The sequence below is a fragment of the Dromaius novaehollandiae genome, chromosome Z (assembly GCF_036370855.1).
Source record: "Dromaius novaehollandiae isolate bDroNov1 chromosome Z, bDroNov1.hap1, whole genome shotgun sequence".
Taxonomy (NCBI): Eukaryota; Metazoa; Chordata; class Aves; order Casuariiformes; family Dromaiidae; genus Dromaius; species Dromaius novaehollandiae.
In genome coordinates this window covers 39,963,251-39,975,529 of record NC_088132.1, presented here as the reverse complement: position 1 = coordinate 39,975,529, position 12,279 = coordinate 39,963,251, and the positions used below count along the sequence as shown (strand labels likewise).

Genomic DNA, 12,279 nt, shown 5'->3' with positions numbered 1-12,279 from the left:
TTTTTAAGAACGAACTTTAAGAGCCAATGTTAGTTCTACTATCTGGATAAATTCAGAAAAATAAGTTGTTTTTCTCATTTGATAAAACCATTTTTCCTGGTTTTTGTGTTTAAAAACAGGTAACTTCACAATCTCTTGTTTGAAATTTCTCTTTTATTGAGGGGAAGGTTTTTGAATTTAGCTATTACATTTATGGATATAAAGCATCAGCAGTCATAGAATTGCAGGGTATTTTTTCTTAAGCAACTTAAAAGCTATTTAATGGTTTCTCTTAAACATATGAAAATGTCTAATTCCAGGTGGAGAAACTCTTGATGAGTGTGGTTTAAAATTTTTATTAGCTGTTCGGCTTCACACGTTTCTAACAACCTCACTCCCTCCTGTACATCGAGCTCAACTGCTTCACCAAGGTAACTGAAGTGTTTTGTTAGGTCATGTGAATCTTATGTAGGGAAGCAGCTGTGCATGTGATTCCTGTGTTGTTGACGTGTCTCTGCAGAGTTAATGAGAGAATTATGTTGTCCTTTTGTTTAACATCCCCCCCCCCAAAAAAAAAAAACAACCCAATGTATTATTGCTCAATGTGAGTGTATGCCAGAGCAGAAAATGCCTACTTTATTTTAGGTAGAGGCGTTGGAGCTTAGGATGTGGTTTTCTCCCTTCTTCCCTTCCCACCTCAATGTATCAATAACTTTTTGGTTTCAGACTTCTTGTACTTCCCAGAGCCTTTTTTTGTACTTGTAGTACCATGTTGTTCCAATAGCCTTCTGTGGGAATAATAGAGTAGAAAATATAGAGTATTTGCTTAATGAGTTTTTCTAATACTTATTTGAAAAAGATTATAATGGCCTCCTCAGTCCTTATATTCCTACTGTAATTATCCAGTGAACTCTTTCAAATAAAGTTTTCTTTGGTATAGTTTTGATTTTTTTTTTTTTTAAACTTGATAACTACAAATGAGATACATTTGCTAACGCCTAATCAAATCTAAAGGACTGGCTGTGATTGCTTCTTAACCCTTTAATCAGTCGTCAGGACAATGACTGTATTTCCAGTCTTATGGCTTGTTACCCCTCAGCTGAGATTGAAGCTTGCCAGTGTGCCTCAGCACAGTATTGCTGAGCCAGCTCTCTGTTGGTGTACTTCTAGCTGTGATACTCCTGCCTTCTACTGAGCCCAGAAACTGGTGAGAGTTAGAAATGCCTCTGAGGCATCAGCAGAGTTGCAGTTCAGAGTGCCTCTGTGCAAAGCAGCATCCCCTGGCCCTCACTGGACTTGCAATTTGATCCATAGCCCGCTGTATTGCTGATGAATAATTGTTATCTTCAGGTCATGTTTTATTTTTTTCTTCTGGTTTCCTTTTGTGTGCCTATTCTCGAACCTGTTTTCTACTTGAATGATCCCAAATTTCACCTTTTCCTAGCCATTCCAAATCAAAGTAGTGAAGGTAATTTTCACAACTTTTAAAAGCTTGATTAGCTGGTTGCACTTTGTATCGTAGCTAATCTTAAGGGCCCTCATTATAAGTAGATCTTGAGCTTTAGTCAGTCACACTGTTCCTTGCGAAATGTATAATGAACAGTTTGCAAGTGAAAAAATGTTTTCATCTGTAATGCGCGTTCTTTAATATCTGGTATGCAATGCTTACATATATTCCTAAACTTCTGCAATCTGATCAAATACATGCTTAAAAATCCAGAATAAACAATTTGGCCTTTTTCCATTCTCCTCCTCCTGCCTCCCTTAAATTTATATTATTGATTACTTCATTAGTGAATCTCTCTCCTTCTCTCTCTCTTCCCCCTCTGCTCCCTTCTCTCTCTTGCTCAAATGGCTGATTATCTAGGCTTGTCTACCAGTCATTTTGCCTGGGCATTTCATTCAGTAGCAGAAGAAGAACTACTGAACATGCTCCCTGCAATGCAGAAAGGTGATCCAACATGGTCAGAACTCAGAGCTATGGGTATAGGATGGTGGGTCCGAAGTATCCGCAGCCTGCGGAAATGCATAGAAAAGGTAATTTTGTTTCAGAATGCTGTATTTAACCAAATCATTTTCAAATAGCTTTCCTCTGGTGTTTACTGTTGATGAATTATGAGGTGTAACAAGTGTTTCTGAGTACTTCTTGCTATATCTGATGTGCATATAGTTTGTTGTAAAAAATAAATCAGTTAAATACAAAAGTTCCACCTGTACAAGTAGTTTGGGTTTCAGATTCCAGTGTGAAGCACGCTCTGGCTTTTTAGATATTTTGTTTTGAGGGGTGTAGTATACAAGCCTCATGGTGGATGCTGAGTATACAGTTTTGAGCAAGTAGGGTAGTTTTTTTGTTTTGAGGCTTTTTTCTTTTTTAGTAGCAAGGGTTGTCTGCTAGTCTAGGAAACAAATTATGGAAAAATTCTCATTAGAAAACGATGAAAAGTGGTGCTACCATATATTTGTCTTGCAAGTTGATACATTTCCATGATAACTAAAGGTATGCAGAGCTAGAAAATATCATGCACAAGATACTTTGAGTATAGAACATGAACTAGTAAACGCGTATCTCAAGTCTTTCAGTCTTTGGGAGCTAAGTCATCGATTTATGAAACTTATCTGCCTAGCACTTAAACCCCAAGTTTCCTAGGCCTGCATTTAAGGTTACCTGTGTGGGTCTTACACTACTCTTACTGCCCCTTATGCCCTTTACCTGTCCACTCCCGGAAGGGAATCCACCAAAAGAACAACTTTTGTCCTGTTCTGGCTGGTTCCAGACTGTTCTTCAGGTATTTATCTATCATTTGATTACCAGACCAACTAATAAAGTAACTTTGTTACAATGATGGATCTGATTTCAGGTTTAGGCATTCCCATTTGATCTCCTAAAAAAACTCCTAGAACAGGGAAAGTGTTAATCAAATGGTATAAAACAAAAGCAAGGGGTTGAAGTAGCAGTATCTTCCACATACATTCTTATCACATCTTATAGTGAGAAGAGGGATAATATATGGAAGAGTATTTCTAAGCACTATGGGAACATGGGATGCAGAAGTATCAGGAATCCTATTTAAAGATGCTCTTAAATTTGGGTGGGTTTGTTGTTGTTGAACTGTCTTCACAGGTGGCTAAAGCAGCCTTTCAGCGAAACAATGATCCACTTGATGCAGCAATTTTTTACCTTGCAATGAAAAAGAAGGCTGTGATCTGGGGATTGTACAGGTAGGAGACATCCAGGTTCTTATATGGAATTTCAGTGTCTGGTCTAATTCGGGGGAAAAAAGTTGAATTGTGGTGTTAATTCAAAAAAAATACAAATATTGCCATGAAAGCGGAGATGCAATTTCTAAATCACCTACAAAATTGAATGAGTAATGTCCTGTATCTACTGTGGTAACTTAGTTGCTGTTTCTAAAGGTGGGTGCCTGAAGTTCAGTGTCAAATCTACTGTAACTTTCGTTTATTACTTAATTGTGGATTACATCTAGAGGATTGCCTGTCTTGTGTTTGGAATGCAATAGGTATCTCTTAGAAAAGTAGCAGACTACATAAATTTTACCATAAATTCAGAAGACTCAATTAAGGCTGTCTTTCAGTCTAGCATTTCATAATAATGTTCAATTTCCCAAATTTTTAACACATAGTTTACTCTTAAGAATTCATCTGAGACAAATGAGCTTTTCTGTATTTGTTTCAGCCTGACTAGTTACTTGTTTCTAATGCAAAAACATTAGGTTTTGTACTTGTGAAGTTTTTGTTCCTTTCTAAAAAATGAAGACTCTTATTTTTCCGGTGTTGTGATAGCCTCTGCATTTCCTATTGAAACAACTTATGTAAAATTCTGCTGATATCTGAGGAAATCAAAAGCCAAAATAATCTAATGAAATATGTAATATTTTTGTCAATTATGTTCAATCTGCAGGTCCCAAAAAGATACTAAAATGACACAGTTTTTTGGGAATAATTTTACTGAGGACAGATGGCGTAAAGCAGCATTAAAGAATGCTTTCTCTTTGCTTGGCAAACAGCGTTTTGAACATTCTGCAGCATTTTTCTTGTTGGCAGGACACTTAAAAGATGCAGTGGAGGTAATAAGACTTATATTTAGTGTTCGAATTTTATAGAATGTATTTAAAGTGACTGAAATGCATAAGAAAGCTCTCAGTTTGAACTAGTATGACTTCTGAAGTTCCCAGTTTGTGCTGTCTCTTCCTCCCCTCCCCTCCCTTATGTCAATGGCAAATACAAATCCTTGGTGTTTGCATATTGTTTGTTTCAGCTCCCACCTTAGTGTTACCAAAAAGTCCCATGATTCATTTCTCCATAATAAAATCTATCTACCTTTAACTTGCTTTCAAACTCTCTGATCTGTCACATCTGAAAGCAATGTAGATTTGCATTAGGAGGTTCCAGATGTGAAAATGAAGGGTTTTTGGCAGTGGTGTGTGTTGGCTACCAAAATCCTTTCACAAAAAAGTAATTCCTGGGTCTGCGTATAGGAATAAAACAACTGGGTGGGAATTCAGCTGTGTGATAATGAAGAATTTGTTTTGTAAAGCTTCTTAATCAAAATACGTAGTTTCAAGAAGTGGCCTGTACCTGTTCACAAAGATTTATTGAAGCCATATGATTTCAAAGATCCACTGTCATGTCAGAATTGCAGTGAGGCAATTGTAATTTAGATCTTGCACATAACAGTTGGCCATTGCTGTTATGTATAGTTCCTGCTGATTTATTTTATGGACTTGAGATAAATACTTTTATCAACTGAACAGATTTGCGTCTTGTCTTGTGATCACTTTAACCAGCGGAGAAATTATAATACTGGGTTTTATAAATATATTTTCAATTAGGTCTGCCTTGAAAAACTGAATGATATTCAATTGGCTCTTGTAATATCAAGACTTTACGAGTCGGAGTTTGAAGTATCTAGTACTTACAAATCTGTACTACAGAAGAGAATTTTGGGAAGTGTGTCTTCTGGAAAAGATAGCTCAGGAAATATGCACTGTGATCCTTTTCTACGAAGTATGTCTTACTGGATTTTGGAAGATTATAGCAAAGCTCTTGACACTTTGATTAAACATTCTGTTGGAGATGAAGGTGGTAAGACTATAAATATTTTGGCTGTTGGGTTGATTTTTAACTCTTTATGCATTTGGGTAGTATTGTTGTATAGTCTGAATGTGATGGTATACAGCACAGTTGCTCGCTATTGCTAGTAAATAACTTACAAAAAATGCATATATCGCTACAGTATTAAATATAACTTTGTTGTGATTATCCCGTATGGTGTGAATGGGTACTTAATTTGTCCTTTAAATATGTGAATATCAGTATAATGAGAAGTAGCTCTTCAGCTGTTTTTCCATCAGAAACTTGGAAACGAAGAGACTAACTTAATTAGTGACTCCATAACAACCTAAGAAAAGTTTCTGACTGCAAAGCTACCTAGCAGAGCCTAGGAGACATACTATTTTGTAGTTTTTAGTTATCAGGAAGAGTTGAACAGAATGATACACCAGCATAGAAAAGATTGTTTTGATATTTAGTGTGATACTGTTCAGTTATTCTCACCTTGATCACATCCTCCTGTGTAAAATCTATGTTAAATATTACTAATTTTTCTTTAACCAGTTGAGTGACTTGTTTGTGGGGTTTTGCTTTGTTTTCTTACTTAATAGTTCTTTTTTCATCTTTCTATTATGTGTAGCTAGTTGTGTCATAACTCTAGACAACAAACAGTAAGGATGTATCTCAGCCAGCTCAGACTCTTTGAAAGCTATGTGAATCATCCTGTGCTGATGCTTGTAGCTTTCCAATGATTTTCTGACCATCCATTTGTAAAATATCAAAATAAGATGGTAACTGGTTTTCTAGGCTTGTTTCGGGCATGGAAGCAAAATCCGTAGGTGTGCCATTGCTGACTACTTCATTTGTTGTATGCAATACAGGTATTAACACGTATGTGTGTTAAGGATTTCCTAGTTTTATTAAGCGGCATTTGTTAAGAGATAGATGAAATAAGACAGACAAATCCAAAACTTATAAAATATCATTTCCTGAGGTAAAAGGTTTTAGTACAACGTTAATATCTTATCAGTGATACAGTGATGAAGACTTTAGAAATCTAAATGGTCTCCTTTTGACTGCAGCAGAACTAGTCTGACTGCAAGGAAGTGAAGTGATAGTTGTTTCAAATTATGGGTCTTACATGCTCCCATTCAAGCTCCTGTAATTTTGTTCTTTCCTTTAGTAAAGATTAGGTCTTAAGATGTCTGTCTCTTCTTTTTTTTTTTTTTTTCCCCCCTCCCCTCCTCTTTTTCCTCTAAGAGTATTTAAATGCTGAAGGTGAAAAGGGGAATGCAAATAAGTCAACAGTAAAATGCATATTGAGACTTAATAGCCTTCTGATGAAGATAACGCTTGCAGATGGATTATTTCATACAGAATTGTAGGTTTTCCTCATGATGCAATATCTTTTCAGATGAAGGAGAAGGCTCATCAAATTGTAACGCCGCAGTGTTTAACTTCTATAACTACCTAAGAACACATCCTCTGTTGTTGAGACGTCATTTTGGCTCTTCTGATGCATCTTCCACACGTGTTTGTCTAACAGTAGAAAATGGATTAGCTGACAAAATCAACCTAGGAGAAAGAAGACTGTTTTTCACTACTGCGTATGCTCACTTAAAAGCTGGTTGTCCTATGTTGGCTTTAGAGGTATTATCAAAGATGCCAAAAGTAGTTAAGAGGTCAAAGCCATTCTGTAGCTCCCCTAGTTTAATGGATACCAGTAAAGACTCTTCACCATCTTCTCCAGTTAAAGGGTTGGAAATGAAAGAGCAGTCTTCAACTGTTGACTGGTCACAGCCAGTGTTGAATGGTCTGGGGTCATCTTCAGATTGTTCATCAGGAAAACATTCAAGTTCAGCTCTTTCCTTTGACTGGAGTCAGCCAAGTCTAGTATTCCAAGATGAACCTTTGGAACTACAATGGGACAGTGACAATGATGATGAGAGTGAAGATTCTTCCCTGGTAATGAAAGAGCTAAAACCTTTGAAGAAAAGTGAAAAATTAGATGAAATAAGTTCTAGCTACACAGAATCTTTTAGTGCAATTGATGAAAAAGATGTTTTAAGTCCATCAGAAGATATAATTTCAGCACAGCTGAAGTTTAGAGCATGCCTGAAAATTCTTACTGTAGAGCTTCGTACACTATCCACTGGTTATGAGGTAGATGGTGGGAAGCTGAGATATCAGCTTTATCAATGGCTTGAAAGAGAAGTGGTAGCTCTTCAGAAAACCTGTGAATACAGTGCTGAAGTGGAAGAGATACAGTCAGGTATTGCTGGGGTGCCAGAGGAAGTTGCATTAAATGAAAATGCTGAGGACTTACCTGACCAGCAAAAAAACATGCTACAGAAAGAAAATTTTCAGAAAAGACATCAATGGCTTCTGAAATACCAGTCACTCCTAAGAATGTTTCTTAGTTACTGTATACTTCATGGCTCTCATGGTGGAGGCTTGGCATCTGTCAGAATGGAATTAATTCTGCTGTTGCAGGAATCTCAGCAGGTACGTGGGGGAGTTTAATTTGTGTTTGCTTCAGTTTTGTTATAGATCGTTGAATATCTTGTTATTTTGGAAATGAATAATTCCATTATAGTGTATACCTGTTTTATAATAATCTGATACTGTATGACTTTTCTAGAAACCCCTTCCCCCCTTTTAAAATTTCTTCTTAAGAAGCTGTACTATCGCTTTTTTTGTCTTTTGCTTGTTTTTAGGAACAGTCAGTACAGACTCCTCCTAGTCCTCTATCAGAGCAAAGCTCCATACCTCTCCTGTTTGCTTGCACAGCTAGTGCCAAAACAGTGGTGGCTAATCCATTGCTACATCTTGGTAACTTAACTCATGATATATTACATGGCATAATGGACCTTGACTCGCCACCTCATCCAGATACTCAGAACAACAAGGTGTGTATTTTTATTGTAGTCATTTGGATTTTTTGTGCATGTGATTATTATCTAGTTTGCTTAGTCGTGAATGTTTTTTGACAGCATGAAAACTTCCTGATGTGCCTACCTGTGACAAGCAATAAAACTTTGGAACATAAATATTTTTTTTGTAGTTTGGGCTAAAACAATGTCCTCTGAAAAATTATTACCCATTCTGGAGGTGCTGAGCATTGATCCCCTGCAAGTTGCCTCTCTCATGATTGGATACTTGTCCAGGATGACATCTGTTATGGAAAACACATTATACTACACTGTCAGTGTCACATTTGACTTTTATGTCAATATGATCACAATTTCTCTAATATTAACAAGTTCTGTATTTTAATAGACCTAAATAAAATTGATAGCTTTGAGATGCAAAAACTGATGGTCTGCAAAGTGAAGAAAGCTCAAATGTTTCTGTGAAACAATTTTTGTGCTCATACAATCTTTGTTTTTTTGTTATGTTTGCGTAAAGTTTCTTCTGTACTTAATCTGGGACTGAAAACTAAACTTAAAGCTTTGGGTTGAGTATATTCTGAAGTTTTGTACGTATTAGATCCCAGATCCAGTTTACTTTTTCTGGGGATTTCTAGAGAGCCTCAAGAGATTGATTGCTCAGTTACTAATCTGGTGCTTCGTTTCACAAGGAATGGACAGATGTATATATTAAACTTCATTTTTAACTGAATCTTTTTGATCAACAGGTTCTCTAGTTCTTCACGTAAATGTATTTTGTGATATATAAAATATATCAGCTATGACAGAAATAGTGATGTTCAGTGTGATACTAAGTAAATTGTGTGTCTTGTTGAGAGATGCAGCAAGAGTTGTTCAAAACCAAGCTGCTTTACAGTCTTCATTCTGAAGCAAAGCCTTTGTGTTCTTAGCCAGCACATCAATACTCTTTAGGAGTACAATCACTTATGACTGTTGTGAGTATAGTGGCTTAAGATGTTGCTGTCTCTTAATTGAGGAACAGTGCAGGTAGAACTGAGCTGTGATTGTGGGTTGTGTGAGTGCTTCCCCGTCCCTTTCAGTGCAAAGTGAGTAGATTTAACTGAGAAGAATTCTGAAGAGAAAAATACTTTGTCAGTGAGTTTTGCTCTAAGCACTTCTTATCTCTTCTGTATTCAGTGTTTGTTCTGCAGTTACAAATTTGTATATGTTGAAGTACTATGATACTAATGACTGTTCATTTTGAAGTGTAATCTGTTCTATAAAACTTTGTCTTCCAGATATATGTAATGCATACCTTAGCAGCATCACTCTCTGCTTGCATCTACCAATGTCTTTGTGATGGCCACAGCTACAGGTAAAGATTTATCACAAGCAAATTTTAGAGAGCAATCAAGATAATGTCTCATTATAGTAATGACATAATATGTAGTGCACCAAAAGTCAATACTGAAGTTTTCCTGCATCTAGCAAGGGCTATCACTTGAGCAGTTTTAAACTTTTTTTTAAAATAAATATGACATCTCAGTTCTTTGTTTCACAGCTCATTACAAGCAAATCAGTTCACCGGAACAGTGTATCAGACTTTGCTTCTAACTCAGCGTCATTCTCTAAGAACGACAAGCTTAGATGAAACAGTGACTCCCAATACGTCACCTGCTCAGTGGCCAGGTATTCAGAGTTGCTTTGTTTCTTTCCGCTTAAGGAGAACTTAACTGTCTGCATCCGCTCTAAGAGCGTGTAGCTATGCTGTAGACTTTCTTTTAGTGTTTGTAACATTGTTTGGTATAAATAATATGATAAATATTTAATCTTCATTTTTTTAAGAAGCTGTAACCTAGTAGACCAGGTTATTCACTAGCTCAAGCAGACTTATATTGCTTTCTTTTACTGAGAATTGTTAGCTCAGGCTCTAGTAAAGGGCAAGAAAACTTAAAGTAAGGAGAACTGCTGTCCTGTGCTCTCTTTGCTCCACCTGCAGGCGCACATCAGTCTTACCAGTCTTTTGCTTTCATATACTTTCATATGTATCACAGATATGATTGTAGCTTATGGGTGTCTATTGAGGTAACTTTAGTCTATTGATAAATAGAAAGTTTATACAGAATTATGTTCTGCTGTAAATACAACAGGCCCCTACAACTTGAATACTTAAACCATGCCAGGATATCTGCTTGTGAAACTATGTTGGTTCTATTAGAGAGTATGTAAGCTACCTAAAATATTCTATATGAGCTTCAGTTTATACCAATAACTTCAATGTAAACATAACCAAGAAATATGCCTTCATACAGTGGGACTTGTTTTTCAAGGAGTAAATTTCATATTTCAAAAAAAACTTTGAGAACCTCAAGATTATGGGCTTGAGCACTGAAAAGTTAATTTGGCTCTTTCACTCTGTTTAATCACAGGTGAACTATACTGTGTAATCCTGGGTAGTGTAGCAGTCTTTCTATTTGGTGCTGTGAATTTTTTCTTTCCAGTAGACCTTTCTGTCAGTGAATGCACAGGCTTTGGAGACAAATCAGGTTGTCATCTGTTTTTCTGATTTCATTAATTGCAGAGTTAGATTTGCAATGAATGAGACAAGAGATTGCAAGCAATTGTGCTTATAGTTAACATCAGCTTGAACTAATTTCTCTGTTTTTGAATGGTCTCATGATTTCTGTGCAAATGGGAGAATATCAGGTGAACTAGAATCTTTGCCCACTGTTCTTCATGTTTTTGACTTCTTGTGTGCACGAAGTGAGACAGTAGGAGCCACATCTGAAACTTTGAAACTTTTTATAGGAACATAAAAATCAGTACTCAGGAAAAAGAGCACTTGTCAGACAGTGGATATTCTGAGTTGATGCCTATAATTAATGGATGGTTCTACCACTGTAAAGTGAGAAGACAACATTTCAAATTACAGTGTTATGGTGCAGTTAGGTTAATACCTGTTTGTGAAACAAGCACCACAGGAAAGTCCATAGGAAAATTAAATTTTTATATGAAGTGCAGGAAGTTCACATAATGTATTAAATCTTGGAGTACTGCATTAAACTTAGAGAACAGAGAGCTAACCCTCTTCTAAAAGAACTAAGGAGCCAGTGAAGAGAGGATTTGAGAGACATGGGAAGGAAGATTAAGTAGTATAATTACTTGTTGTATCACAGTGTCTCAGCACAGGTTAAACTGGCAGTTTTAAGATATATCCCAAAATTTGGGTGCTTTTTTGTGATTTTTTTTCACTTGAAAAGTTCTGAAGCTCCTCATTAGCTGTTAGTCTGATACATGAAGACAAAAAGCTGTACTAAACTGCTAAATAAAAGCAAAACTTTGCTTTCTCTTGGAGTTTCTCATTTTCTCTGAAACACCAATTTTTTTTCTATGCAGAAAGGTAGTAATTATTATAGGTTGTCACTCAAAATGCCAATGAGTTCACAGAATCAAGGGAGTGTTTATTTTTTCTTTCTTCTCTTTTCCCTCATTTTAGGTATAACAGCTCTAATACGACTCTTGAATTCTGCTGGTGAAGAAGCCCAGCCAGGTCTCACAGTTTTACTATGTGAAATTCTAACTGCAGTTTATCTTAGTCTGTTCATCCATGGCCTAGCAACGCATTCCAGCAATGAGTTATATAGAATCATGGCTCATCCGCTTAATGACAAAATGTGGTCTGCTATCTTTGGAGGAGGAGCTCATACTCCCAGCAAAGGACAGGTGCAATTAAAGGCGAAAACTGGTTAGTTCTATTTTCTTTTATCTTTTTTAGAAAATAATTTGACTTCTGAAAGCATAAGAAAAATTGTTTGGAACAGTTTTTGCTCGGTAAGAATTTAGTATGCTTTTAGATCTCCAAAGAAGAAAAAGATTTAAAATCATTGATATAGGTGTTCTGTAGAAGAGAGTCTAAAACAAGTGAATGATACTGAAATAAAGTTTCAAAGTAGTACAGCTGCTGTTACGTGGGGCATGAAGTTAATCTTAACTGGCACATTTTCAGTACTGTTACAATTTTTATGTTCATTTTAAAGCTTTCCAGTTCTGTCCTAACAGGATTATTCCCTTTTTACAAATACAGTGTGTTTTCTCTCTTTGGCAGGTAGGCACTTCCCAATGCCTAGCCCACATCAGGTAGTAGTGTTCTCCATGGAATGTGTGGGGTTTTCCAAATCCCTTACTGCCTTCAGTACTCATAGTCCTACCAAATCTTCAGGCAAGACACTAGATTTAGTATTAGGTCTCTACATGAAGTTTGCAATGTGTGATTTTTGCATATGTAGAAAGAGAGAAAAACTTCTGTTTGCAAGCCATGACATCAAAATTTAAAGTGATGTTTTGCAATCACAGCAGCAGT

General features: G+C 36.4%; 1 protein-coding gene across 8 annotated transcripts in view; it reads left to right on the top strand.

Moving 5' to 3' along the window:
* The window catches only part of LOC112992400 (dmX-like protein 1), an 84,003-nt gene that overhangs the window by 40,972 nt on the left and 30,752 nt on the right, over positions 1-12,279 (top strand). For 5 of the 8 annotated variants that reach the window (XM_064501762.1, XM_064501760.1, XM_064501767.1 and 2 more), the window contains 11 exons: positions 300-410; positions 1,847-2,016; positions 3,101-3,198; positions 3,899-4,064; positions 4,830-5,082; positions 6,464-7,554; positions 7,767-7,958; positions 9,218-9,294; positions 9,481-9,608; positions 11,416-11,664; positions 12,025-12,138. In XM_064501762.1, the coding sequence (XP_064357832.1) occupies positions 300-410; positions 1,847-2,016; positions 3,101-3,198; positions 3,899-4,064; positions 4,830-5,082; positions 6,464-7,554; positions 7,767-7,958; positions 9,218-9,294; positions 9,481-9,608; positions 11,416-11,664; positions 12,025-12,138 (2,649 nt within the window). The remainder of the gene's footprint in view (positions 1-299; positions 411-1,846; positions 2,017-3,100; positions 3,199-3,898; positions 4,065-4,829; positions 5,083-6,463; positions 7,555-7,766; positions 7,959-9,217; positions 9,295-9,480; positions 9,609-11,415; positions 11,665-12,024; positions 12,139-12,279) is intronic. The other 3 variants (XM_064501761.1, XM_064501764.1, XM_064501763.1) reach the window with 3 other exon arrangements.